Source organism: Ahaetulla prasina, chromosome 17, assembly GCF_028640845.1.
Source record: "Ahaetulla prasina isolate Xishuangbanna chromosome 17, ASM2864084v1, whole genome shotgun sequence".
Classification (NCBI taxonomy): domain Eukaryota; kingdom Metazoa; phylum Chordata; class Lepidosauria; order Squamata; family Colubridae; genus Ahaetulla; species Ahaetulla prasina.
In genome coordinates, this window is record NC_080555.1 from 1,344,513 (window position 1) to 1,372,285 (window position 27,773).

The 27,773-nt window shown below is 46.5% G+C and overlaps 2 protein-coding genes across 4 annotated transcripts; both read right to left on the reverse strand.

Moving 5' to 3' along the window:
- Positions 1–203: 203 nt before the first annotated feature.
- LOC131186890 (semaphorin-7A-like) lies at positions 204–15,794 on the reverse strand. The gene is made up of 14 exons (XM_058160861.1): positions 15,707–15,794; positions 9,763–9,902; positions 9,396–9,449; positions 8,674–8,769; positions 8,444–8,549; positions 7,974–8,072; positions 7,758–7,897; positions 6,325–6,500; positions 5,387–5,495; positions 3,351–3,552; positions 2,478–2,593; positions 1,857–2,026; positions 969–1,024; positions 204–535 (listed from the first exon to the last, which is right to left on the reverse strand). The coding sequence occupies exons 1-14, from the start codon at positions 15,792–15,794 to the stop codon at positions 204–206; spliced, it is 1,884 nt and encodes a 627-aa protein (XP_058016844.1).
- Positions 15,795–18,521: 2,727 nt separating this feature from the next.
- Positions 18,522–27,735, reverse strand: LINGO4 (leucine rich repeat and Ig domain containing 4). 3 transcript variants are annotated; one of them, XM_058159785.1, is made up of 3 exons: positions 24,171–27,735; positions 23,461–23,526; positions 18,522–20,725 (listed from the first exon to the last, which is right to left on the reverse strand). In XM_058159785.1, exon 3 carries the CDS (start codon positions 20,699–20,701, stop codon positions 18,881–18,883), a length of 1,821 nt encoding a protein of 606 aa, XP_058015768.1. In that variant the 5' UTR covers positions 20,702–20,725; positions 23,461–23,526; positions 24,171–27,735; the 3' UTR covers positions 18,522–18,880. The 3 variants fall into 3 exon arrangements, with proteins under 3 accessions (XP_058015768.1, XP_058015765.1, XP_058015767.1); XM_058159782.1 differs by having other exon boundaries at positions 18,522–24,367; positions 25,267–27,735; XM_058159784.1 differs by lacking the exon at positions 23,461–23,526.
- Positions 27,736–27,773: the final 38 nt, after the last annotated feature.

Genomic DNA, 27,773 nt, shown 5'->3' on the forward strand with positions numbered 1-27,773 from the left:
CCAGACGGAGACCCGTGTGTCTCTCCTGGAATTTGGGGTCCTTGGAACGGCCGAGAGCATCGGTAGGAGCGGCTCGATGTCTCCAAAGCCAATTCTTCTTCTTTCTTTCTTTTTTTGTTTAAAAAAAAAAAAAGGGGGATAGCGATGGAAAAAAGATTTCTTCTGGCAGTGTGATGGGATCCGCTCCTAGCTACGGATCTGGTCTATAGCAAGAGGATCGTAATGATGAGGAACGCGGCGCCGGAAAGCATCGAAGCAAGCTCTGGAATTGCTCCGCTACTCAGCGCGACCTCAAAACCCATAATTTCCTCCTTGTAGCCTTTTTCTCTAGCCGTGCACTTGAAGACGCCTTCGTCGATCGGCGTGTGCTGCCCGAAGCGAAGCGTGCAGGATTGGTCTTCCATGGCACAAGGGTAAACTTTCTTGTCCTTGACCCAGCTGTAGCTGGCGTGGTGGGACTTCAGCGGGCAGGGCAAGTAGATGTAAGCCGTGCGATCAACGCTGACCTTCTTGATGGCGTCCTCAGCTAATTTTTCTACCGGGTCCGGCGTTTAAGGAGAGAGAGAGAGAGAGAGAGAGAGAGAGAGAGAGACTCAACGCAATGTAAGCTGCTTTCCAGCTCCCGACCAGGTGGTTGAGTTGAAACGCTTGCCAGGATAGGCTGGAGGACAGGCCGTGACCCATCTCAGCCCTTCTCCGCTGCATTGCCCAAAATCTTAAGGGCCAGGGTGCAGGAGGGACGACCCAATGACCTTACGTGGCTTAGGAAGGCTTTGAGTACCTTCCGGGTCAGGAAAAGGGATACAAAACACAAATTTAATCAAGCCAACGTCTTCCCTCGTTCTCCATTTCCTGCCCTTTGAGGTCCACCTCCTGCGATTCGGTCGTGACAAGAGAGAGGGTCCCTCCTTAAGGCCACATCCACCCTTCCACCAACGCTCCAAGTTCCTGCAAGGGGACAGAGTTACCTTCCACTGTTTTGCACGCCTGAGTGGTGCTGGATGAATCCAGGCTCTGGATCAACCTGTTGAAGGACAAGTGGGAACATCTCTAGAACTTTGCTGCATCCAGTCAAAGCAGCCCCTAGTTCTGTACTTCGTTTCTCCCTAGTTGTTGTGGTCCGCCAGAAGCCTGCGGAGGTGGCAACGGAATCGGACAGCGCTGAGGCTGAGGAAGAACATGGGCCAGTCCTGGAGGCTGGGGAAGGCCCGGATGAGGGCTCTGCGTTGGAGGCAGAGGTGGGGCCAGGGCCATCGGGGAGTGATGTGCGGACTCCAGAGCCTCCAGAGGCTGACCGTAGTCAGGCAGAGGAGCAGGAGGAGCCTGATCCTAATGCACGCATGAGAAGAGCTGCCTGAAGGCAAGAGCAGCTCAAGCAGAGAGGACGACTCAGGAGTAAGGCCAAGAGATGATTGGCCCCTCCCATAAGGCTTAAAAAAGACCAGCAACGGCGTTTGGGCTCTTTGCCGGAAAACAACGTTGATAGCTTTGTCTTGTTGCATTGGTTTCATATTGGCGTCTTCTGAACTTTTGCCAAGAAAGGCCTTTGGCAGTTTGCCTAATTGGACCAAGTTTGGTGATAAGTCTGAGGAATTGTGTTGGGAGGAATTTGCTTTAATTTAGTTTGGACTACGCTGAGAATGAAGTAATTCTCAGCTGTGCTAATAGAGTTTGTTTGTTTTTACATTGACTGGGTTTCCTACTACCTACTTGGGCCTGGGTTACAACACTAGTCAGTGATCCCATACTCAGTGTTAACTAAAGCCTTCGGTCTTACAAGTGTGTCAGAAGCTCATGCACACAACGTTCTCCCTCCCCCAAGACCTCACTTTTGTTCCTCTTGACTTTTGACCCACCTGTTGGTGTGGTTTTCCTGGGAGATGGCAGAGCAACTTTTTCCAGCTGCATTCCACCCACAGTAAGGGTCCCGGGCCAAGATGCAGTTCCAGCAATTTCCATTATATTGGCTGCAGTCTTGCAAGGGTAGGCGCGTGACTTCAAACTCGGTGCTCACGTAGAGATGGCCCTGCCAGAGACAAAATTGTTTCCAGTGCAAGGGGGAAGGAAGGAACTCGTTGAAGATCTTCTCTGGTCCTAGGAAAAGAGTCACCCAGTTCCCTTCATACGTTGACTTCTCTGTGGTGGATAGAGTTCCTTTGGCAAGGGATGAAGATCGCAAAGATGATGCCTCAACCGTGGGAGTAAAAAACATATTAGGAAGGAAGTCTCTATTGTTCTCACTATCTAGGACCACCAACAGATCTGGAAAATGTAGAGTTGACTCCATAGGTCCCTTGACATTCCTAGCTATGTAACTTCACCTTCTTTCAGGAGGTGGAAGTCAAATGCCAACTCTCGTCTTTGTTGGTTACACAACCATATAAGCTGGGAGATATTACCTCCCATGGTGCCTACTCAGCTCCCAGCATTTGTTCCCGAATGTTGCACACTACCAACAGGTCTATTCTTCGACTTACCGTGGTGGCATCCAGGATCATCTGGGTGACAGGTGCTTCAACCTTGAAGGGGCTTAACTCAGCGATGATCACCGTCTGTTCTTTGCTTCGGAGGACTTTATGGATCTTCCCTTTGGCTGTCACCGAAAAAAACAAAACAAAACCAGAACTCTGGTTAGGTGGAAGGAGACAACACCTAAGGGTTTTGTTGTCTTAGTGATAGATGCAGGACGTCTTGCTAGAAAAACCTTGAGTCCATCCATCCATGGGGTGCGGATGGCTTGCGTCTAAGGATAGGGAAGGAGCAGGGCTTAATTCGAGACTGGATGCTCAAATGAATCAAGAACCTCAATAGATTCCTTCAAAGTATAGCTCCATTCCTGTCACTAGAGTTGAAGACTCTAGAAAGAAGAGTGCAGAGAAGAGCAACCAAGATGATTATGGGACCAGAGGCTAAAACATACGAAGAACGGTTGCAGGAATTGGGTAGGTCTAGTTTAATCAAAAGAAGAACTAGGGGAGACATGACAGAAGTTTTCCAATATCTGCGGTGGGGGGGGGGGTGTCAACCTATTCTCCAAAGCTCCTGAAGGCAGGACAAGAAGCAATGGATGGAAACTTATCAAGGAGAGACGCAACCTGCAGTTAAGGAGAGATTTCCTGACAGTGAGAACAATCAACCCGTGGAACAGCTTGCCTCTAGAAATTGTGGGTGCTTCAACACTGGAGGTTTTCAAGAAGGGATTGGACAATCATTGTCTGAAATGGTACAGGGTTTCCTGCCTGAGCAGAGGGTTGGACTAGAAGACCTCCAAAGTCCCTCCCAACTCTCTTCTCTTATTCTGTTGTGTTAAGGGTTTGTGGGTCACCCACTTCCTTACAGAGCAAACTCACCAGTTCCAAGAAAGAGGACATCACGCGACACATTGTTGGCATCGCGGGCCTTGTCCACTACCACCTGAGTGTAGGTATCGTTCATCTGAAGGACATACAGAGGCTGCTCCTCATCTGGATAGACCACGGCTTCTAACTCTGGATGGTCCTTAATGAAGGCCAGCATTTTGGCCAAGGAAGAGCTGGAATCTGGTGGAACACACTGCGGTTGGAGAAGGAAAGAGGCATGAGACACTCGCGTGGAGAAAAACATCCCAAATCTTGACCCAAATTCTGTCCGATCATGCAGAAAAGTCACTTCCTTCACTTATTCTACAGAGGAACGGTTGAGTCTGTCATCTGCACCTCTGGAACTGTCTGGTTTGGTTCTGCAACCCAACAAGACAGATACAACCTTCAGAGGAGAATTAGAACTGCAGAAAAAACCATGGCTACCAACCTGCCTTCCATTGAGGACCTGTATACTGCACGAGTCAAAAAGAGGGCTGTGAAAATATTTACAGACTCCTCACATCCCGGACATAAACTGTTTCAACTCCTACCCTCAAAACGACACTACAGAACAATACACACCAGAACAACTAGAGACAAGAACTGTTTTTCCCCGAACGCCATCACTCTGCTAAACAAATAATTCCCTCAACACTGTCAAACTAGTTACTAAGTCTTCACTACTATTAATCTTCTCAGCATTCCTATCACCCATCTCCTCCCACGTATGACTGTATCACCGTAACCTTGTTGCTGGTATCCTTAAGATTTATACTGTTTCCTAATATTATTCGATTGCTTATTTGTTCCCTATGACTATCATTAAGTGTTGTACCTTATGGTTCTTGACGAATGTATCTTTTCTTTTATGTACACCAAGAGCCTATGCACCTAAGACAAATTCCTTGTGTGTCCAATCACACTGGGCCAATAAAGAATTCTATTCTATCTATTATTTTCCCGGCCAATTAATTCCAAAAAGCATTTTAGAAATAACCTCTCAATCTTAACTTGCAAATCCTGAATATTTTTACACTATTGTTGAATATAGCAATGGCAGAATCGTTCAGGGCAGCGGGAAGTAAATAAAATTAAGTGGCAATCAGAACCTAGAATCCTGTTTGAAAACCTAGAATCCTGTTCGTTACCCCCCCAGGGAATCGGTGCGCAATTTAGGCGTTCTCCTGGATGCACGGCTGTCTTTAGAAGACCATCTGATGGCCGTCGCCAGGGGAGCTTTTTATCAGGTTCGCCTGATTCGCCAATTGCACCCTTTCCTGGATCGGGACTCGTTATGCACGGTCACTCATGCCCTCGTTACTTCCCATCTGGATTACTGCAATGCTCTCTACATGGGGCTCCCCTTGAAGAGCACCCGGAGGCTCCAACTGGTACAGAATGCGGCCGCGCGGGGGATTGAGGGAGCACCTCGTAGCTCCCATGTAACACCTCTCCTGCGCAGGCTGCACTGGTTGCCGGTGGTCTTCCGGGTGCGCTTCAAGGTGTTGGTTATTACCTTTAAAGCGCTCCATGGCATGGGACCGGGGTACCTCCCATCGTCCGGTGCGTCCAGTCAGCTCTCACAGGGAGGGCCTCCTCAGGGTACCGTTGGCCAACCAATGTCGGCTGGCGGCCCCCAGGGGAAGAGCAATCTCTGTGGGGGGCCCGGCCCTGTGGAACGATCTGCCTATGGGACTGCATCTTCTCCCTGATCTTCGGACCTTTAAGCGCGAGCTCAAGACCTTCTTTTTTCACCAAGCAGGGCTGGCCTAACTGATTGATTAATTTTAACACTGTGGGTTTTTAGTGGGATTTTAATAGGGGTCTTAATCTATAATGTAATTTTTTAATTTTTAATTTAATTTTTTTAACATACAGCTATTGAATTAGATTTTTAACTGGATATTGTATTTTAAAAAATTTTTGATTGTTGGTGTTTTATTTTGTTGTACTGAGTCTTCGGAGAAGGGCGGTATAAAAATTTGAAAAATAAATAAATAAATAAATAAAACAACGACAATCAAAAGGTCACCGATGAACCTTACCGTGCCAGGTCTAGGATGTGGGACGGAGCCCGGAGCATCCTTGAATTTGGAAGTTTCAAAATAGGAGCTGATTCGATTCATCGAGTAGGAACAAACCGCAGAAGAGCCCCTTGGAAGAAATAAAGCAAATATAATATTTTTTAAAAATATTGGGGTTGAGTTTTGCATCAGTGTATCCTGGTCCCAAGTCATAATTGGGATTGTGCATATAAGGAACACAGCCTGGGAATTTCAGGACCACGGACAGCATCCCAAGCAGAATGTAGTTAGTCCTTGACTTACAACAGTTCGTTTAGTGACAGCTCAAAGTTACAACGGCACAGAAAAAGGTGATTTAGATCCATTTTTCACGCGTGTGACCGTTTCAGCATCCCCCGTTGTCATGTGATCAAAATTCATTAGCAACTGACTCACATTTTACGACAGTTGTGGTGTTGTGTGATCACCATCTGCAACCTCCTGATGAGCCAAGTCAAGGGGGAAGCCAGATTCACTTAACAACCGTGTTACTAACTTAATGACGGCTGTGGCAAGGAAGGTCGTAAAATGGGGCAAAATTCACTTGCCAATGTGTGGCTCAATGGTCGTAAGTCAAGGACTACATGTATCAGCCTGGGAATTTCAGGACCGCGGACAGCGCAAAAGTAGGGCCACAGCCTGGGAATTTCAGGACCACGGACAGCATCCAAGTAGCCAAGTTGCTCCAACAGGGAATGGATTTAAAGGGTACGCTGAAAAGATTCTTTCTTTTGGTCGAACTTGAAGTATTTCCTCCTTAGGGTCCAGATTATACCTCCCCTCCCCCCTCCCCCCCAAAGCGAATTCCAGCATAAGCACCATCCCAAGTTGAAGACCTCATTGATCTGATGCATCCTCAACCGCGACAGGATTCCAGATCCAACTTCCCGTTGACCTGTCGGCCGTACCTCACCACTCACCATGGGCTGGAGAAGACCCCATACAATGTTGCCTCGGCCTGGCCCTCCTCTCTGAAAACGAAGGCGTCCTCCAGGTGATGGAAAAGCAGGGGTTCACGGGGGTTTCCACACACCAGCCGAGCTTTGAGGAAGGTGCTCCAGAAGTCCCCGGAGGCTGGTTTCTCCCCTGGATCCACCTGGATGCCCCCCCAAGAGATAAAGACACACTTGGGGTTTTCATTCCTTTCAATCCCCTAAAAGAAAACATCCCTGCCCACGATCTGGAAATGAAGTCAACCTTCTTTAAGCTCAGATGGGTTTTCTTTAGATGCTTCCGTCTGCCCCTATTTTCCAAAGATGCTCCAGTCAATCATGGACCATCTTGACCCTACAGGTGAGGTGGGACCCCTTCCTCCCTCTTTCCTAGCCTTCCAGAAACGTATCAAGGCCTGGCACTGCCAAGTAGCACAGGGGTGTGTGTGTCTAAGATCATCATGCAACCCTGGGGGCTGTTAGCGTCTTGAGGGCACTTCTCCCTCCACCTTTCTAAACACTTAAATCTTCATGGCTCTTAACTTTGTAAACTCTCTTTTTAATATGGTTTTATTCATTAGTTGAATGTAGATGCTGCCCGCCTGACTATCGAATAGACTAGGATAACAAGAGTTGGAAGGGACCTTGGAGGTCATCTAGTCCAACCCCCTGCTTAGGCAGGAAACCCCTACACCACTTCAGACAAATCTGTTGTCCCATCTCTTCTTAAAAACTTCCAGCGTTGGAGCATTCACAGCTTCTGGGAGCCAGTTGTTCCACTGGTTAATTGTTCTAACTGTCAGGAAATTTCTCCTTAGTTCTAAGTTGCTTCTCTCCCTGATTATCAAGCAACTCCGCGCATCCTATACATTTAATAAATGAATAAATAGAATACAAACAGAGTTTAAAAGTCAAGCAGGACAAAAGTTTTTTTTTTTTTTAAATTGATTGGGTTTTGATTGGGAAACCGCCCAGAGCAGTGGTGAAGTCCAATTTTTTTTATTACCGGTTTTGTGGGCGTGGATTGGTGGGCATGGCAGGGGAAGGATACTGCAAAATCCCCATTCCCTCCCTACTCCTGGGGGAAGGTTACTGCAAAATCCCCATTCCCTCCCCACTCTGGGGGAAGGATACTGCAAAATCCCCATTCCCACCCTGCCCTGGGGCCAGCCAGAGGTGGCATTTGCCGGTTCTCTGGACTATTCAACATTTCCACTGCTGGTTCTCCAGAACCTGTCAGAACCTACTTGGATTTCACCCCTGGCCCAGAGTCATTGAGATAAGATGGACGGTGGAGAAATTTGATCGACTGATCGATCAACCAATCAAAATGTCATTCTATACATTGCTTTATCACTCCCTCTACACTTGCCCCCTGCGCCGTGGGTAGACCGAACCTCCCGACCACCACTTTTCCCAACCTTGCACACGCGTCCAATCCAAACTTTGTAGAGCTCTTCATCCAAGCCGGCTGACCGGTTGACTTCATTGTAGAAGAAGAAAATTTCGTCTTTCCTTCGGTCTTTATGCGGGAAGAGGGCTGCTCCTTCGAACTCGGCATCTAGGACAGAAAATTCAGGATGAGAGACAGAAGAAAAAAACAAAACAAAACACAAGGAACAAGGGATTTTTCTTACTGCTGAGCCAACCGTCCCTCGTCTTCACCCCTTTTTTCCGTCCGTAGCTCCTCTGGAAGGAACTTTTATTCCCAGATAAGGCGGAGTAGAGGCTGTCTTCTAAAATACGGAGAAAAGCCAGAGGTGAAATCTGTTTTTTTTTTAATGTAGAAATGTTGAATGCGTCATGCGCAATGCTGATTTGATTTCTTTTGCCTAACCTCCGAGCCCTGATCCTGCTATTAGGAGGGAAAATAGAATAGAATAACAGAGTTGGAAGGGACCTTGGAGGTCTTCTAGTCCAACCCCCTGCTTAGGCAGGAAACCCTCCACCACTTCAGACAAATGGTTATCCAACATTTTCTTAAGAACTTCCAGTGTTGGAGCCTTGACAACTTCTGGAGGTAAGTTGTTCCACTGATTAATTGTTCTAACTGTCAAAAATTTCTCCTTAGTTACAGGAATTCTGGCTTGCTCCAGAGTCCCCTTACCGATGGCGATGGTGATGGCATTTTGCAAGGGTGAGGATGAGACAACGTTCTCCCCCAGCATGGTGAAAATTTGACCTTGGCTGCTTCTCTGAAGTGTTGTGTTGACCTGAAAGAAAAAGAGAACCAGAGATCAGCCTGCCCGTAAAAGCAGTTCAACGATACCCTATCGATTCTTATGGATCCCCCTGGTTGCTCAAAGCCCCTTCTATATTGGTTGCCTAGCCCCTTACCAGAATCCAGCATTTGGGAGAGCCGGCATTCGTGCCACAGACCAGGGTTTTATCTTCTATCCTTTCAATCATCTGGATGAAGTTGTCACAGTTGCCCTACGAATGGCAGAACAGGGAAAATAAAACCTATCCAACCCAACCCAACAAAACCAAATCCAACCCTATGCCTCCCATCCCATCCCATCCCATCCCATCCCATCCTATCCCACCTCATCCAACCCATCCAACCCAACCCAACCCAAGAAAACCCAATCCAACCTTATGCATCCCATCATATCCTATCCCACTTCATCCAACCCAACCCATCCTAACCCAGCTCAACCCAACCCAACCCAACCCATCCAACCCATCCTAAACCAGCTCAACCCAACCCAACCCAACCCATCCAACCCATCCTAACCCATCCCATCCCATCCCAACCCAACCCAACCCAACTCAAGTGAACTCAGCCTAATCCAACCCAACCTTAGCTAAGTCTTGTAGAAGACCTCTGGGGGTCGCTCTGTGCCTGGAAATGGAAGTAACTAGAGGAGATAAAAGTCCTGCCAAGCTATCAGCTTAAGTTGGCTTAAGGAGTTGGTTCTCGTCAACTAGCTAAGACCGGGTCATATGTTGGACTTGAGGAGATGGAAACTGTCTCTGTTCAGATGCAAAGCCTCTCAAACATCTCCCTTCCTTTGGAGACAACTTCCATTCCTTTCCAACCTGAACTGCCGGCTCACCTTCTCTGCTCTCTTACAATCCCTCTCGGCCTTCTCTTCGACACGCACTGACACCTGGGCACCAGAGAGAGAGAGAGACACACACACCTTGAGCCTTGTGAATTTGTTAGCATGGTCATTAAGCAAATCACTTGATCATTCAGCCAATCCAGCTTTGCTTATCGGAAGCCAGCTGGCGAGATCCCACAACCGTCGAAAATCTGAACCGGTTGCCAACACCCAAATTATGAGCCCACGCGCACAACAGGGTTGCATCGGTTCCTAAGTCGCTTTTTCCCAACAGCATTGCAACTCGTTGTTAAAACAAACGGCCGTAGGTCGAGGACTATCCATAGGAGATTTGGATGGTGGGATGGGGATGGCTTACCTCGGTGGGTGTGATTTCAGAACCCACAAATGTCAGAATCCACACAGTTCCTCGCCCTCCGACAATCAGCTGAGGGGACCCAGCCTCATGGAACATAGCCATCAGCCTTTCCTTCTGATTGAAAGAGCGGGTCACGGCATCTGGGGTGAAAAAAAATTGACAATCTTATTAAAAACAACCACGCTGATTGGAACCCGGTTCCAGGAACTCAACCCGTGGTTCTTGAAATCCATTCCCACATTCCACTCGAGCTTCGCTTCAGAGCCCCTGCTAGCAACTCCTCACAAACTGCCGTTTTATTTTCCAATCTCTGCCTGTCTTCAACCTCTTAATAATCTTCATATTTCAATTTTTTAATGAATTTAATGCAATAATAACAAAGGTGGTGGGGGGAAATGTATAATTTTGCAGGTCAGTCCCCACTGTTCGCCGAGGAGACCCGTTGGAGTTTGATCCGACGTGTCTTTCAAAGTCTGATCCTGCGGGATAGACTGCCCTGGCAGAGGGAGGCTCCAACTCAGCTGTTCTGCTTCCCAGATTGGCCTCTCCCGGCTGCCAACAAGCCACCATCAGATGGAAAGACCCTCCTCTGAGATTCCTCGCAACCTCTGGCTCTCCAAGCTTCTCTTTAACCTAGTGCTTAAAGAGTCCTAGTGGACAATCATTTAGATATGAGTTAGCCGTGTGCAGCGGCTGCCAAAAAAGCCAACACAGTTCTGGGCTGCATAAACAGAGGGAGAGAATCAAGATCACGTGAAGTATTAATACCACTTTATAATGCCTTGGTAAGGCCACGCTTGAAATACTGTAGCCAGCATTAAATGTAAAAAAGATGTTGAGACTCTAGAAAGAGTGCAGAGAAGAGCAACAAGAGAGGATTAGGGAAGTGGAGACTAAAACATATGAAGAACGGTTGCAGGAACTGGGTATGTCTAGTTTAATGAAAAAAAGGACAAGGAGAGACATGATAGCTGTGTTCCAATATCTCAGGGGCTGCCACAAAGAAGAGGGAGTCAAGCTATTCTCCAAAGTACCTGAGGGTAGAACAAGAAGCAATGGGTGGAAACTAATCAAGGAGAGAAGCAACCTAGAACTAAGGAGGAATTTCCTGACAGTGAGAGCAATTAATGAATGGGCCAACTTGCCTTCTGGGATTCGAACTAGGGTATGGCTACCTGATGAGAGCTAAATAGCTTGAAATAAATCTATACTAGTCTCCCTTTATTTCTTTATCAGCAAAACACAAATCTGGTACAAAATAGTTTGTCGTGAAAGCGACTGCCTGAGGGCTCCTGGATTGGAGTTGAGAGGCGAAAGGGAAGCCATATGCTCCCTCCCATATTGGGGCAGACCAGGTGCTTCGACAAAAAAACATATATATATGTGTGTGTGTGTGTGTGTGTGTATGTGTGTGTGTGTGTCTTTGGTTATTCGGGTTTTCTCCCGCGTAAAATTGGAAGTGTCTTGGCGACGTTTCGACGAAGTCTCATTCGTCATCTTCAGGCTTCAGCTTCGTGCTTCTGGGAGAAGCACGAAGCTGAAGCCTGAAGATGACGGATGAGACTTCGTCGAAACATCGCCAAGACACTTCCAATTTTACGCGGGAGAAAACCCGAATAACCAAAGACCTACATACAAACACCTGCGAAAACCTCAGAAAACAAATATATATATATGAATATATATGTATATATATATATGAATTATTTTCAATGATTGCGTTGAATTGTTGATGACCCTTTGCAAGGGGTCCCAGCCTCCAGGAAACGCACCCTTCGCACGATAAGTTTGCACGCCTTTGCTAACTGCAAGACAATCAGGACACTCTGCCAAAAATAAAAAAATAAAAAATGCCATCTCGGTTTATTTTAGCCGGCCTGGATGCCGACTGCATATCCATCCATGGGAAGGATGCTTAAAAGCATCCAAGAAGCTGCAGCCTTCCTTAATCCATGATGGAAATAGATGGGCTCGTGGAGACGCTGCCGGCTTGGGCCCCTGGCAAATTGCAATAAAAACGACAACAACACAACCCCCCCCACCCCAATCAGTCACAACAAGGGACCACACCTCGTTCTTGTTGACGCCCTTAGCATTTTTACCCTCCTCTGTCCTTGACGCAGGATGAGGGCAAGAGGAAGGCGCTCTGGGTTTGCAGGGTTGAGTCACAGGGAGGGAAAATTATCCCCATACACACACAGAGAGCACTGTCTGTTTTTTTCTTCACCCCCCCCCCAAGCTCGCCCCACCCCACCCTTTTCTGTGCTCCGTATCTTGGTTTTTATCTGCATTGCAGAGGGGTTCAAGTGATTCTGACCTGCTGGAGCCAAATCTCTTCTGCTTTCCCCCCCACGCCCCAGGCCATTCGGCTGTCCTTGCATCGGGAGGAGGTGGGGAGTGGGGGGGGGGGGAAGAAGAGGACAAAATGAATTTGGAGGTTTTTTTTTTCTTTTTAAACCAAGATCTGATGCCCCTTAAGAGCTGAGTTTTGCTCCCGGGTAGAAAAAGACCCTCCCTCTTATTTTGCAACTTTGGAATCGCCGTCAAGAGGAATTATTATTATTATTTTTTGCTCTCTCCAAAACTGATGGTACTTTGTCAACTTTCAATGTTTCATGTTTACGTGCAGGGCACGGTTTACAAGTGGATTGGGACCTTAGACACTTGGCTCTCCTGTTAAAAATATATATATTTACCCCCCACCCCTCTCCCTCCAGCCTTTACACAGGAGGAAATTGGCCCAATTTGGGGCTTTCGCTGACTGAATAGAACCTCCAGTTGGAGAGGCAGTCTACCTGTTTGTCTGGGAAGGGAGGCTTTCTGAGAAGGATCCAGTTGATCTCTGCGGGGAGGCTAGACTAGAGCTGGGCTGCAGTCTGATCTGAGCGGATTGTCACAGAACTGAATATCAGAAGGGAATATTAAATATTTATTTTCTTTCCTCCTCTTTTTTTTTGAGGTTCATTGAATTGTTGGGAGTCCGACAGGGGTTGCTTGCTGTGTACAGCTTCTGTAAACCACTCCGAACCATTTTTGTTTGAACTGGCCTTGAAAACATTCATTTAAAAAAAAAAAAGGACGTTAAACCTCCATAGATCAGCACAGTCTATCTGAGCACATAGGCCCCAGAATTCCAGAGAGAGCAACCAGGCCGTTGAACCCCTTTCTTCTTCCCCACTGGTTTTTTGGAGGACTTGCTCACACATTGAGGGACTTGGGCCAACTTTAATTTGAATTTTATACCGCATTTCTTGCCAATGTGGGCTTCGGCTGGGGGAGGCTTGAAAACAGGGCAGATCTGGCAATTGTTTAGCAGCCATCCTGCGGCTGGAAAGGTGGGGGGGCGGAATGCCCCCCTCCCTCAAAAGTGCTCAATTTTGAGGGCTCGGGCACGTTGCCACATTGTGCATCACAAAATATCCGCCGGAATCAAAATATTTATGCTCTTATGCAAAAGCAACGACAAGAGCCAGCTGTTTAATCTCTCCTGCAGGAAAACCTCCCTTAGAAAAATGCACCTAAGAGGCCATAAAATGGAAATTTTGCTGCAGCTCTCTGCAGCAAAACCCAGAATTGGCTCCCCCCCCGGCCCCCACCTTCCTTGTCCCTGTTTTCTAACCTCTAATTATTTCTTTCTAATCTGGGAGAAAAGACGAGCGGGGGGGGGGTCAACTTATTTTCCAAAGCCCCTGAAGGCAGGACAAGAAGCAACGAATGATGGAAACTAATCAAGGAGAGAAGCCACCTGGAATCAAAGAGAAATTTTTTTGGGGGGGGACAGACAATGAGGACAATTAACCAGCGGAACAGCTTGCCACCAGAAGTTGTGGGTGCTCCAACATGGAGGTGTTTAAGAAGAGATTGGACAGACACTTGTCTGAAATGGCATAGGGTCTCCTGCTTGAGCAGGCTTGGACTAGAAGACCTCCAAGGTCCCTTCCAGCTCGGTTATTCTGTTTTCTGGTTGTGCAGGTGCCAAAGAATTCCCCCCCCCCAATTTCAGGTGTCTTGTTTCTTTGAAACTTTTCTCCCTACAGTCTAAATTTTCGAAGAAACAAAACGTGAATATCCCTCACCTTGGACAATTTTTTAAAAAATTGTCGTTGAGCAGCACCACATTTGTTTAAAGAGGAATAAACCCACATAGTTCGTCTGTACATCAGAATTCTAACCTGGAACCTCTATAACGTAGCATATTGCTTTATGTAAATGAACAACATTCCTATCTTAATATCTTCTTGGAAGCCTGGTTGGTGCTTTTTTTGCAAATCACACCCTGCTGCTAAGTCCTCAAGGATTTCTCTAAAATGCTACCAATGCTTTTGCAAACTCCTTCTCTTCCAATTTCCCTCCTGGCTGGCGAATGGTGGGTCTCAAAGACCATTTGGTTGAAAGGAAGGGCAGCATTTGTGCCCAGCAGCTCCAGGCACCGCCTGCATGGTTTGTAGCCACAACAGTCCTGCCAGGTAGGGTCAGGCCCAAATTAATTCAAGGCACTTTTGTGCCTGAATGTAGGGGGGACCCAAATTTCCCAATGAAATCCATTAACTTGAGTTCCGAGAATATAGAGTAAGTGGCCATTGATCTATTTTCTAATACGTTCGTGACTCAGCATAGAGGAATTGGCCTAAATTAGACGCATCCTTGCTAAGAATTTTTAATTTGCTTTTTGAGGTTGGTTTGCAGGAGGAGAGGGTTTGAGGGGGGGAAAAACAACAACCATTTTGCAACAGGATTAGAGTGGTTGTGATTGGTTGTGTTTCTTTTCCTCTCTTTTTCCTGCTTAAATTCAAGATCCTGCCTTAATTCAATATATTCATTAAACGAGGAAACAGGCTGTTTTTCGGTTCTTTGGAGTAGAAGGTTTAAGAAGACGGAAGGATTTGCTGAAGAGCAGCTGGACTTTTTTCAAAAGCTTGGCATTTAGAAATTCAGCCTCCATACGCACACAACCCCTCTGCAATCTGAAAGGGGATGCAAAATAATAATAATAAAATAAAACATTTGCAGATCTCAGCTCCTTGGGAAGGACCAGAGAGGTAAATAGAAAGGCCAAATCCAGACTGAATCTCTGGCTGACTCTGCAAACAACCCTCAGAAGAAAACAGGTGACCGATAGGAATCCAAATATTATTATTATTAATAATAATAATATTTTTTATTTGCATTTATATCCCGCCACTCTCCGAAGACTCAGGGCAGCTTACATTATGTCAAGCAATAGTCTTCATCCTTCTGTATATTATATACAAAGTCAACTTATTGCCCCCAACAATCTGGGTCCTCATTTTACCTACCTTATAAAGGATGGAAGGCTGAGTCAACCTTGAATAATAATAACTATACAAAATCCAGCATCGTTTATCTTGTTTGCTGTATATACTGTCATTTTGGGTAAATAAAATAATAATAGAAAAAGAAAGCTTACCTTTCGAAATAAGAAGGAAAAAGCTCATTTTAGCAATTAGAATCGTAATAATAAGAAACCACCCCCCCCACTTTTTCCAATCAGCATTATAGAAATTATAGGAAAAAACTCCTCTATTGGAATCTACATGATCGTAATAGGAAAATAACAACAACAACAATAATAATAATGCCTCATCTTTAGGAATTACAGTGATTAGAATGATAGGAAAAAAAAGCCTTTGGCATTAATAATAATAATAATAATAATAATAATAATAATAATAATAATAATAATAATAATAATAATAATAATAATAATAGCCACCTAGGATGCTGGCAGCAACCCCTATCAACCATCAGCGCCAGTCAATAATATTTCTGACACATTTTTAAATGTCCAGTTGACTTGAGTTTCATCTTTAATGAATAAAAGAGATAATAATAATAATAATACTTTAGAAATTACAGTCATTAAAATGACAGGAAAAAAACCTTTGGCGTCAAAATCATCATCATCATAAGAAACGAAGCTCACCTTTGGGAATTAGCTTCAGCCGGGGAATATTTTGCGAGGCGCCCAGATAAAAAAAGGCAAAAAGGCAGAAAAGGGGGAGAGACCCCATTTTCGGGGCGGCCGGCTGGGACTCTGCAAAACGGGGGGGGGGGATTTCAGAATGGCTGCAAACTCAATTCAATTCAATCCTTGCAGGAGATTTCGCAAAGGCAGGAGGACCTTATTCTGCCTGGAGCCAACGCCGCTCTGCGCTTCCCTCCCTTCGCTGTTTTCTAATTTATAGTCCGATTAAATTGAAAAAAAAAAAAAGAAAGAAAGAAAGAAAGAAAAAGAAAAAGAAAGAAATGAGGACCCATCAAGCACCGGCTCCCTCAAGCGGCCGGCGGAGAAGAGCAGAGAAAAAACAGGGATGCTGTCGCTGAGAGAGAGAGAGAGAGATGCAGGCAGCGGAGGGGAAAAAGATGACAATCAAAAAACGGGACCGAAAACCCTTTGCAAGAAGAAATGAAATATGAAATCATTAGCCGCGCAGCCCCTGCGGGGGAATCGCAAGCAGAGAGGGCCGCTTTGGAAAAGATTGCAGGGTTTTAAATTAGTATATTATTGTTATTATTATTATTATTTCTGGGCAGTGGTGGGGGGTGAGTGGAACAGGGACTGCGTTGGACACCAAATGAAACATGTTGGGAATTTGAGATCTGGCCAGATTTTCAGGGAGGGACCGTCCTTCCTTCCTTCCTTCCTTCCTTCCTTCCTTCCTTCCTTCCTTCCTTCCTTCCTTCCTTCCTTCCTTCCCTTTTCCTGTTTTCCCTTCCCTTCTGCTCCTTCCTTCCTTCCCTTCCTTCCTGCCTTGTTCCTTCTATTGCTTTTCTTCCCTCATTTTTCCTTTCCTTTTTCCTTCCTTCCTTCCTACTGTCCTTTAGCCTTTCCTTTTCCTCCTTTCTCTCCTTCTTCCCTTCCCTTTCTTTTTCAATTTCCTTCCTTCCTCCTTCTGATTTTCTTCCCTCATTTCTTCCCTTCCCTCTGCTTTTTTCCTTTTCCTTCTTTTCTCCCTCTTTCTTCCTACTCTATCCTTTCCTTTCTTCCCTTTTTTCCTTCCCACCTTCCCTTCCCTTTTCAATTTCCTCCCTCCCTCCCTCTGCTTTTCTTCCCTCATTTCTTCCCTTCCCTCTGCTTTTTTCCTTTTCCTTCTTTTCTTCCTCCGCTTTCTTCCTTCTCTATCCTTCATCCTTTCTTCCCTTTCTTTTTCAATTCCCTCCTCCTCCCTCTGCTTTTCTTCCCTCATTTCTTCCCTTCCCTCTGCTTTTTTCCTTTTCCTTCTTTTCTTCCTCCGCTTTCTTCCTTCTCTATCCTTCATCCTTTCTTCCCTTTCTTTTTCAATTCCCTCCCTCCCTCCCTCCCTCTCTCGTTTTTTCAAGTCCTTTCCCGTCTTCCTCTCCTCCTGCAGAGCGCTTATGGGAGACCCCAGGCTGAAATTGTGTGTGTGTGTGTGTGTTTCAGCCCAAATAAACCGCTTGTTTTGGATCAATTACCTCTTGCTGTGTCATGCTTGTTTTCAGGCGGAAGCGCCTTGCCTTTCTCCAGGAGAGGGAGTGGTTTCTAAAGCCGATTTGAGAACCCCTTGTTCCTCCTCCTGAACGTCGTCATGGTAGCCCACCCACCCAATTTTCTAAGCAGCTGCTGGCTGGGATGAACGTTGAACCTCGCCGGGACACTCAGCTTTTTAAGCCCCTTCCTCGGGTTCACCAAGGATGGAAACCAAGCCAACTCGTGGTTTTTTTTCTCAGCCAGCAATTTTAACATTTGCAAGAATGGCAAATTTTCTTCCTCAAATTTCCCCTCCTTGGCCTGGGAGAATTCAAACCAGGAGTGAAATCCAGCAGGTTCTGACAGGTTCCTTTCTTCTATAGTCTGTTCAGCTTCCCTTTATCCATAAATTACCTTCCTTGAATACTTATAGGAGACCCCTTGAAACCCCTCCTCAAAACCCACCTTTGCACACTTTCTGGAAAGCCAAAATACACACAAGGGGCTGTTTGACTTGTTTGCAAAATTTTAAATTTTCCACATGCAGCAGGGATCTATCCTCTAATTCGGTGCTTCTCGGTTTAATTTAAGATTTCAGTTTCCGGAATTCCCCAGCCAATGGGGGAACTTCATCACCCAGAATTCCCCAGTCAGCGCACGCATGGACTTCAACGCCCAGAATTCCCCAGCCAGATACTTGAACTTCATCACACAAAGTTTCCCAGCCAGATGCAGGGACTTCAACTCCCAGAATCCCCCAATTAGCAGGTGTGGACTTTAACTTCCAGAATTCCCCCGTGAATCCACCCGTCAATAGATGAATTTCATCGCCCAAAATGCCCCAGCAAGATGCATGGACTTCCAACTCCCAGAACCCCCCAAGTAGCAGGTGTGGACTTTAACTCCCAGAATTCCCCAGCCAGATGTTTGAACTTGATCACCCAAAATGCATGGACTTCAACGCCCAGAATTCCCATAGCTAGATGCTTGAACTTCATCACCTAGATTTCCCCAATTAGCAGGTATGGACTTCAACTCCCAGAATCCCCCAGCCAGTATCGCCTTTAGACTTTTTTTTTTTATTAAAAAGAAACATCTACAAACTTCCAACTACTCTAAAACTGCTGGATTTCCTTACAGAGAGTGGATTCTGCTCTGTACAGTCTTGGAGGAAAATAAATAAATAGAATTGCTCTGATTAATGCAATTAGAAGGAAGTTTCCAGGCTGCAACCCAACAGGGGTAGTTTAGGAATAATAATTTTTTAAAAAACCACTAGAAGTTTCAGGTGCAAGAAAAATGGGATGTATTTATTAATAAACAGGCTGAGTTGACAAAAGTCCCTGAATTTTGGCTACATCTGAATCCATATCTTCTTTTCCTGTAATTACAGAATTATTTCCCTATTCGTCATTTCCTTGGGGAAAAAAAAGTTTGATGAGCATTTGAGTTATTTTTTAAAAAAAATTGCAAGGGAGGTGTCACTCAATCCTTTGCTAGTTTTTTTTTTTAATCTAGCTGTGACTCCAGGTGAGAGAAAGAGGGTATATTGGGGCGAACCAAAGACATGGTTGCAATTCTCAAACAGCTCTCCTCAATTTATCTGCTTGGACCTCTTGGTGGATAAGAAGGAACTTGAAGAGCTGCTACCAGGAGGACCTCAAGAGTTCATCTCGGTTTTCGGGGGGAGGTTCTTTGTGACTTTTTGGGTGAGGGTCTTCGTTGGCCCATGATGGCCTTATAACCTCGGGAAGGACGGGTCTCGGCATGAATTACCTGGTGGGTGACGTTCCCCCGGCCTCTGCTGTAGAGGAAGATGAAGGTGAAGCAGAGCAGGACAGAGCAAAGAAAAGGGACAATCCCAATGGTCAAGATGCCCAGCCAGATGCTGGTGTGGAGGAAGAAGAGGGAGGAGATCGCCGTTTTATTGCGCAGACCGGAGTCCTTCCAGACCAGGGACTGGTTGAACAGAGGGACAAGAACCTGGAGAGAAGCTACCATAGAATCATTGCCGGCCGCGTTGCTCGCAACACAACGGTACAGTCCACTGTCTTCAAGCAGGACGTATAGAATCTTAAGAGTCCCATCAGGAAGGACGGTTGAACGGCCTTTGCCGGTTGAGTCTAAGGTGATGTTTTGAGGGTTCACCCAAGAAATACTGGGTGGTGGATCTCCATCACTGCTACAAGTCAAGTTGGCCTGCTCCCCTTCATGAACGACCACTTTCTGGAAGGTCTTGTTCTCAATCGTAGACTTCCGACAGGTGAAGTGGTGCGCCAGAGCGCTGGAGAAGTCATGGAAGACCTTCTCTCCTCCTTCTTCTGAGCTGGTGGCGCAGATGGGCAGCTGAGCCTCAAAGTTCAACCTCTGTCGTCTCTTCAAGATCCAAAGGAGGCGACAGTCACAGGCCAAAGGGTTTTGGTCCAGCCGAAGGACTTCTAGGTTCCCCACCGAGTGGAAGACCCTTTCTTCAAGGGTCCGGAGATGGTTGGCTGAGACATTGAGGAGACGGAAATGGACGAGGCCTTCAAACGCGTTGGCCTGGATGGTGGCCAGTCGTCCACCCGTAAGGTGGAACTCTCGGAGGCGGGAGAGATCTAGCAACTTCCTTCCACGGATCTTTGAGATGGGATTGTAAGAGAGGTCAAGGAGATGGAGATGGACCAGGTGCTTGAGGGCCCTATAAGGAACATCATGGAGGTTGCATCTGACGATGTACAAAGAAGTAAGGTTTAAGCCAGAAAGACTGTGAGGCTCCAGAATTTTCAAGAAAGGCCACTGGTTGATCTCCAGAATTTTCAACTTATGGAGTTTCCGAAAGGAATAGTTGTGGAGGACTCTGAGATCGAGAACATTGAGATGAAGCTCCACCAGATGGTGAAGGTGGAACAAGGCCTCGGTTGGCAGGCTGGTGAAGTTGCATTTTTGCAGAGTGAACCTCCTCAGATGTTGGAGGCCTCGGAAAGCCTGACCTGAAATCAAGACCAGAGGATTGTTCCTTATGTCTAGGCTCCCAAGACTGAAGAGGTCTTTGAACGTGTGGTCCAAGAAGACGAGGATCTTGTTGTCTCTCAGGTCAAGAACGGAGAGGTTGGGCAGCCCTGTGAAGACCCCATCTGGAATCATCTTCAACTTGTTGCCCGCTAGTCGGAGGGTCATGATCTTCTGAAGGCCGTTGAAGGCCCCCTGCTCAATGTTGGAGATGATGTTGTAGCTGAGGTCCAGCTCTTTTAGGGCTTGGAGACGGGAGAACATGCCCTGATATAGGGTACGAAGGCTGTTTTGGCTTAAGTCCAAGAATTCTGAATCCGGGGGGATCTTGATGGGCACAGTGGTCAGATTCCGGCTGTTGCAGAAGACAACTTTCTCCTGAACCAAACATTTACACCTGAAAGAGCAGTTCTGTCCAGATCCCAGCAAGATCATCATCCCCAGAAAGACTTGCAACCAAGAGGACGGCAGATCCGGTGAAGAGGTCCTGCTCAACATCTCGAGAACTTCCTGAAACAACAGCTAAACAACACAAAGGCACCCACAGTTAGAAGGCATCAACAAACAGGCAGGTAGAAGAAGACCTACCATATTGAAGCTGGATTTTGAACATCTGGAAAGGAACATTTGCAGTTCAAGATGGATTTTTCCCCCCCATCTTGGGCTTTCTTACTTAAGTAGGCCACACCTGAGAAACTTTTGGGGTCTTAAGAAGAGGGGGGGGGTTCCACCTATTCTCCAAAGCACCTGAAGGCAGGACGAGAAACAACGGATGCAGCCTAATCCAGCTGGAATTAAAGAGAAACTTCCTAACGGTGAGGACAATTCACCGGTGGAACTGCTTGCCACCAGAAGTTGCGGGTGCTCCAACGCTTTTAAAGGAAAGGCTAGACAGCCACTTGTCTGGAATGGTCTCGGGGTCTCCTGCTTGAGCAGGGGGTTGGAGTAGAAGACCTCCGAAGGAAGCCCTTTCCAGCTGTATTCTGAATGACGGACTGCATACCTACAGAGGTGGGCTGCTGGGGATCCGCAGGGGTTCGGGAGAACCTAAGATTCTGTGCAGTTCGGGGAGCCCCCAAATCCCCCTCCTGGCTGGCTCCACCCTGCTCACCCCGCCCCTCTCAGGAGTCCCCACGCAGTCTATTTCGGATGCAGGTAAGTGCAGGGCTCGTGTGGAGGCTCGGCGATGTGTGTCTGTTTAAAAACAGGCCTACCGGAAGTTCCGGAAGGCCGGAAATGGTCCCATTTCCAGCCTCCAGAGGGCCTCCAAAACCTGGGGAGGCCGTTTTCGCGCTCCTGGAGGCTCAAGGAAAGCCTCGGGAGCCCGGGGAGGGCAAAAACGCTCCCCCCCCCCGCAATGGTGCAGGAGGCTAACTAGGAGGCCACGCCCACCATGGGCAACCAGGCGGAGAACCCCTCGCTAAAAAATGCTAAAAAATTTTAAGCCCACCCCTGGATACATACCCTCCACCATAAAGCCCAGAATAAAAAGCAAGAATGCGTCTGATAACATTGGATTTCTATCGCCCGTCCGTGCTGAGACGGCTTCGCAAAGAAAGCTCCCGTATCCCAACCAGTCAGCGCGAAGTAATTTCTTTTAAGTAGCTCCTTGGCAAGATTCCCACCGCTGCATTAAAACAAGAGGCGTCCGTGGCAAAGCAAGAGAGGCCAAAGGACACAGATGTTATCGGGGCAACCGAGGGGGGCAGGAGATGGAGAAAGAGGGGGGTCAGGAGAGGTCAGGAGAGGTTGGAGGTTCATGCCAGAAGGCAACATCTAGGGGGCTCGGGGATCTTTGGCGCGGCCATGCCCCCATGGACTGAAATGTTAATCCCATAGAAAAAAAAAAGGCTAAGACAAGCTTAATAGAAAAACAGTTGGAAGGGACCTTGGAGGTCTTGTAGTCCAACCCCCTGCTGGAGCAGGAGACCCCATCCCATTTCAGACAAACGGTGGTCCAATCTCTTCTTGAAAACCTCCAGTGATGTAGCCCCCCATAACGTCTGGTGACAAGATGTTCCACTGGTTAATTGCCCTTATTATTCAATACATTTCTCTTTAATTCTAATAATCTTCCACCTGTTACTTCTTGTCCACAATTAAGATTATACAGAATAACAGAGTTGGAAGGAGACCTTGGAAGTCATTTAGTCCAGCCTTCTGCTCAAGCAGGAGAGCCTAGACCAGGGGTCGGCAACCTTAAACACACAAAAAGAGCCATTTGGAACCGTTTCCCACAGAAAAGAAAACACCGGGAGCCACAAAAACCCTTTTCACGTCTAAAATGAAGACAACACTGCATATATCGTTTTTTTTTTACCTTTATGCTACGAATAAAAAAAAACAACTATAACGTGTTGCATTTATGAAATCAATGAACAGCTACGGAGAAAACACATTTTTATTTCTGCGTGCAATAAAAACATTTTGCACTCCAAAAAAAAAAAAAAAAGATCGGTCAAAAAGCTCAATAAATCACCTGCCGCAGGTGTCACACATTGGGGGTTGTGACGCATATTTTGAGTGACAGGGAGCCGCAGCAGAGAGATGAAAGAGCCATATGCAGCTCCAGAGCCACATGTGGCTCCAGAGCTGCAGGTTGCAGACCCCTGCCCTAGACCATTCCGGACAAAGGATTGTCCCATCTCCTCTTAAAAACCTCCAATGATAGAGCACCCACAACATCTGAATATAAATGTAAATTTTAAATTCTACTGGTTAATTATTCTCACTGTCAGGAAGTTTCTCCTTAATTCCAGGTCGCTTCTCTCCTTGATAAGTTTCCATCCATTACTTCTGCCTTCAGGTGAAGAACACTTCTGGCTTAATTTTAGTCAGCAAAAGTAAGCCACTTTCATTCTCTCCCTTCTCCCCCACCACAAATCCTAACAATAACGTAGCCCCCTTTTATTATATTGTGTTTAGTGCACCTATAAAAAGATTTGGGAAAGCTTTCACAGGCCCGCTTAAGAAGCTGGATTTTATTTTTTTTTAATTGCCAAAGTTTTAAGGGCAGGAAGGTGAAACGGCTCGCTTGCTAAAGCCCTCCAAGTTTGTTCGAGCCAAGCGTTGGGTTTGAGATGTCTGGGGTGTGACAGATGGCCTCTGGGAGGCCCAATGGCACTCTGGGAAGATCCCGGAGGTGCTACGTGGCAAATATGGTTTTCAGGAAGTAGGAAAGAAAGGTGCTTTTGGGAGGGAGGAAAAAATCAATTTTAAGGGAAGCGTAGATGGGGTGGGGGGAGAAAGAAAATAACCTGAAGGGTTTTGGAGAAGAATTTGCAGTTGTTCCTTCTTCTTCACAGTCCTGTTTGGTCATCGCCCTTTTACAGAGAACAAAATGTGATGCAAAATTGGCACCTTGCACATTTTCAGCGGGGTGTGTGTGTGTGTGATCACTCCCGCAAAGCCTCTGGCTGGGAATTTGCATCTTAATGGGAACATTTAATTAACCCAATGCAGTCGAAGTGGGCCAAGAAGAGGCAGCGAGAGAAGAAAATAATAATAATAATAATAATAATAATAATAATAATAATAATAATAATAATAATAATAATAATAATAATAAACACACCCCATGAATCTTAAATGGGATTTAAGGCTTTGGCGCCAAAGCCTTGCAATCACAGATTTACAGAGAGGAGGAAACAAATAAATAAATCAGAATTTCCCCCTTTCTCTTTATGAAAAAAAAAATTGCGATGAATTGAGAATCAACTCCCTTCCTCACTTTTCCTCCGAAGAAGGACCTGGTTTTATCCTGGAAGGAGAATCCTTTGCGCTCCGGGTCAGCGCAAGCGTCTAGTCCTCATTGGGGAGCCTGGAGTGAAATAGCCGCTCCGCTTAACTCACAAAGACACCGTATCGAACGCTACGGGCATCTGCTTGTTAGAACAAATCCCTGTTGGATTTGAACCCGGTTGAACTCCAACCCTCCGTAACATTTTACGCAGATAGATGAACCTACCTTGCTGGACAACTTCAAATTTCAAAGCTTCATAAACTCCGGTATATATAAAATATTGGGTCCCTTATAGGAGTGGCCTTGACAGGAGTTTTCCCTCTGCATGGGGGGTTTGATAACCCACAAATCTCTTGAGGAGAAGAAACCCCAGATGGGAACGAGGCTCAATGCTGCGTCTTCCCCAAAACTCCTCCATAAACCTGTATTTAAAAAAATAAAATAAAATCCAAAAAGTAAAATTATATTTTAAGAGAGAGAGAGAGAGTCTCGCCCTGCCAGATTTGCTCTTCTAACTCTTCCAAAGCCACTCATTTTTTTAATTTTTGATTGAGCAGAGAACATCCGTTGCCGCCCTGAACGTGGCGAACAACTGTGGGCTAAAATCATTGCTCTGGATAGTTTCTTTAAAAAGAAGGTGGGGGAAAAAAATAAGGTAGGTGTTTGTGTGTTACGTTAGCACCCGCACAAGGAAAATGGGGCTACAGCTTCCTTTATCTTTCAGCCTTCCAAGCCTCAATCACGCAGAGTTGCAATGGGCAACCTCCATTCTACACATCCCAGCCGTGCAAAACCCTACCTTCCTCTATTCCCTTGAGCCATCCAGCTTTGAAGCCTTCCTTTGACTTCCCAGCAGCTTCCCCCCCCCCAAGTTTCTGGATTGGAACCTGGGGCTTCGGCATGCCAGACCCCCAACTGGGTTATGTTCAGACGCCAAGCTGTCCTAACCCCAACCCTGGCAGTTTTAAAGAAGATGTTGGATAACCATTTGTCTGAAGTGGTGTAGGGTTTCTTGCCTAATGGGGGGGTAGGGGGGGTTGGACTAGAAGACCTCCAAGGTCCCTTCCAACTCTGTTTTCCTCTATTCTGAGCAGGGGGTTGGGCTAGAAGACCTCCGAGGTCCCTTCCATCTCTCGTTATTCTTTTGACAAAAGGAGCGGTTTTGCAACACTTTCAGTATGACCCCACCCTCGCCTTCCACGAACGAAATAAAACGTCCACGCTGCACCACTTTCTCACTTCCGAAGAGAAGCTGCCCAAGGCAGGTGCCTCACCTGCAAACGCCTTCAAAAATAGCTCAGAAAGGGAACAAACGGCTTACCTGCTCACATCGCTTTAAGAGTCCGTCTCCCGTCCTCTCTCTCTCTCTCTCTCCTCTGTGGCTGTCATCTCTGCCTTGGAGAACATTCCCTTCCCGACTTTCTGTAATTTTTCTTCCTGGGTGTTTGTTGTTGTTTTTTTAAACCGCTGCTCGGCGCACACACAGCAGCAAAGCAGGACAACCACACACACATTCTCACAAACTGAAGCCGCCGCCGATTTTCATTCCAACAACCCAACGAAAAGAAATGTATCCATCGGCTTGAGAGTCCAAGATCAAACCTTCAGTTTCCAACTTAGGGTTGGGTGGGGAGCAGCCAGAGGTGGGTTTCAGCAGGTTCTGACCGGTTCTGGAGAACCTGTAGCGGAAATTTTGTGTAGTTCGGAGAAACCGGTAAATACCGTCTCTGACTGTTCCCCAGCCCCATCTATTCTCCGCTTCCCGAATCCCAGCGGATCAGGAGGGAATGGGGATTTTGCAGTAACCTTCCCCTGGAGTGGGGTGGGAATGGAGATTTTACAGTATCCTTCCCCTGCCACGCCCACCAAGCCATACCACGCCCACCAAGCCATGCCCACAGAACAGGTAGTAAAAATTTTTGAATCCCACCACTGGGGAGCTACTGGTTTGCAATTGTGAGTGCGCGCTTGCCGTCCACATACACGCCTGGCTTTCTGCGCATGTGCTTTTCTGGGCTGCACGGCTTCCTGTCGTGTCCCACTCCTCCGCTGACGGCCGGGTCAGGGAAATCCGAATCAGGCGTGCCTCTGCAGCTCTGCCAAAGTCCTCAAGGCAGGCAGGAGACCAGAAAGTGACTTCAGCAAGATATGTTCGACTTTGCCTGACTCAGAGAATGCCAGAAAGCAGATCCTTTATATAGGCCATGGGGTGTGGCTCCATGATTCAGCACTCATTAAGGCCTGCCCCTCCCTTCCTTCTGTTGCCTCCGCCTATCCAGTCTTCTGAAGCGAGGGTCACTCCAGTCGGCAGCTGTTGGTAATTGACCTCCCTCAGGCTCACATGCTGTGGGGGAGGGGAGGGGTCTAGTTGCTCCGTTTGCCTGGGCATGGAGCCAGGGCTGGGGCCGGGAGGTGCTTCCTCCTCCTCAGCCTATCTGGGCATGGAGCCAGGGCTGGGGCCAGGAGGCATACTAAGACATTCCTCAGCGTTCGGAAGCAGATAAGAAGGCCCCGGCTGCGGTGAGAGCGGGCAAGACACAACACTTCTGTGCATGTGCCTGGCCTCAAAAATAAATAAATAAAAAAAATAGGATGACATAGAGCTGGGACGAGTATGTGGGCTCACCCCCGATTTCCTCTACCGGTTCAGGCGAACCGGCCGGAACCAGCTGAATACCTTTGTGCCCCATTATTTTTAACAAAATCCTTTGGAAAAGAAGAGCTGGTGATGGCCACGGTTTCCCTTATGGAGGGACGAAGGTTTTGTAGGCTGTAAGCCATTAAGAGACGGGTAAATTTTGTTTTATTAGGCCCGTGCCTATCATCAGCAAACGATCTCAGATTCTTAACCATGGACATAAGTGTGAAAAACAGTTTTAAGTCACTTTTTTTGCAACTTCAAATGGTCACTAAATGAATTGTTATAAGACAAGGACTACCTGTATAGGGAATCAGGCAGAAATGGTGCTATTTATCCATGGCACACATATATCAGTGCTTAGAAAGACGTTTTCATTTTTGGGTCGTGTTTTAGGACGGAAATCCAACATCCGGTGTTCGATTCCACCTCCTGGCATTCAACAGATACTCTGCCCTTGTACAGGGAGGCTCCATTTAACCCTTAAATGCCCTGCTATTCTGTACTTGCAAAATTCTCAGCTTGCTAGGTGATCCGAAGTCTTTGGAAATCATTTATGGAAATATTAGGCACCTGTACGTAACCACCATGATATCTAATAAATCCGTTAGATCTGTTTTGTTCTAATCCCGGTCTAACTCCCCTTTCTACACCTGTTTTGTACCATCTTCCCACTTAATTCAGTCTTCTAGATTGGTCTGGGGGCTTCAAGGTGTGTGTGGGGAGGGGCGATACTTTATTTTCCCAATATTGACCATCAGTTGTGTTGTAAATGTTGTACCTTGATGAACGTATCTTTTCTTTTATGTACACTGAGAGCATCTGCACCAAGACAAATTCCTTGTGTGTCCAATCACACTTGGCCAATAAAAAATTTATTCTATTCTATTCTATTCTATTCTATTCTATTCTATTCTATTCTATTCTATTCTATTCTATTTCTATTCTATTCATCGCACATTTAATCTTGCATATCCCTTACAGCCAAGAAGTGTCCATTTCTGAAATTTAATTTCTAGTAATATCAAGGTGGCCACCGAATTTTGACCATCTCAGCAACTTAATCCAAAGCTCACAAACGGACATCAGAATAATTAAAAGACAGTTTGCCAGAACCATAGATCAGAAAATTGGAACTGCCCTTATGCGGATTTGATCAGTTGCCTTTCAAATGCTCAGCGGTTACCTTT

Coding starts and splice junctions, on each gene's coding strand:
- LOC131186890 (XM_058160861.1), bottom strand. CDS start 15,794: ATGGGGTCTCTCCCCCTTTTCTGCCTTTTTGCCTTTTTTTATCTGGGC. Junction 9,903..15,706: donor GCTGAAGCTAATTCCCAAAG/GTGAGCTTCGTT, acceptor TTTTCACCCCAG/ATGCCGTGACCCGCTCTTTC. Junction 2,027..2,477: donor TGATCCTGGATGCCACCACG/GTAAGTCGAAGA, acceptor TGTCTCTGGCAG/GGCCATCTCTACGTGAGCAC.
- LINGO4 (XM_058159782.1), bottom strand. CDS start 20,701: ATGTTGAGCAGGACCTCTTCACCGGATCTGCCGTCCTCTTGGTTGCAA.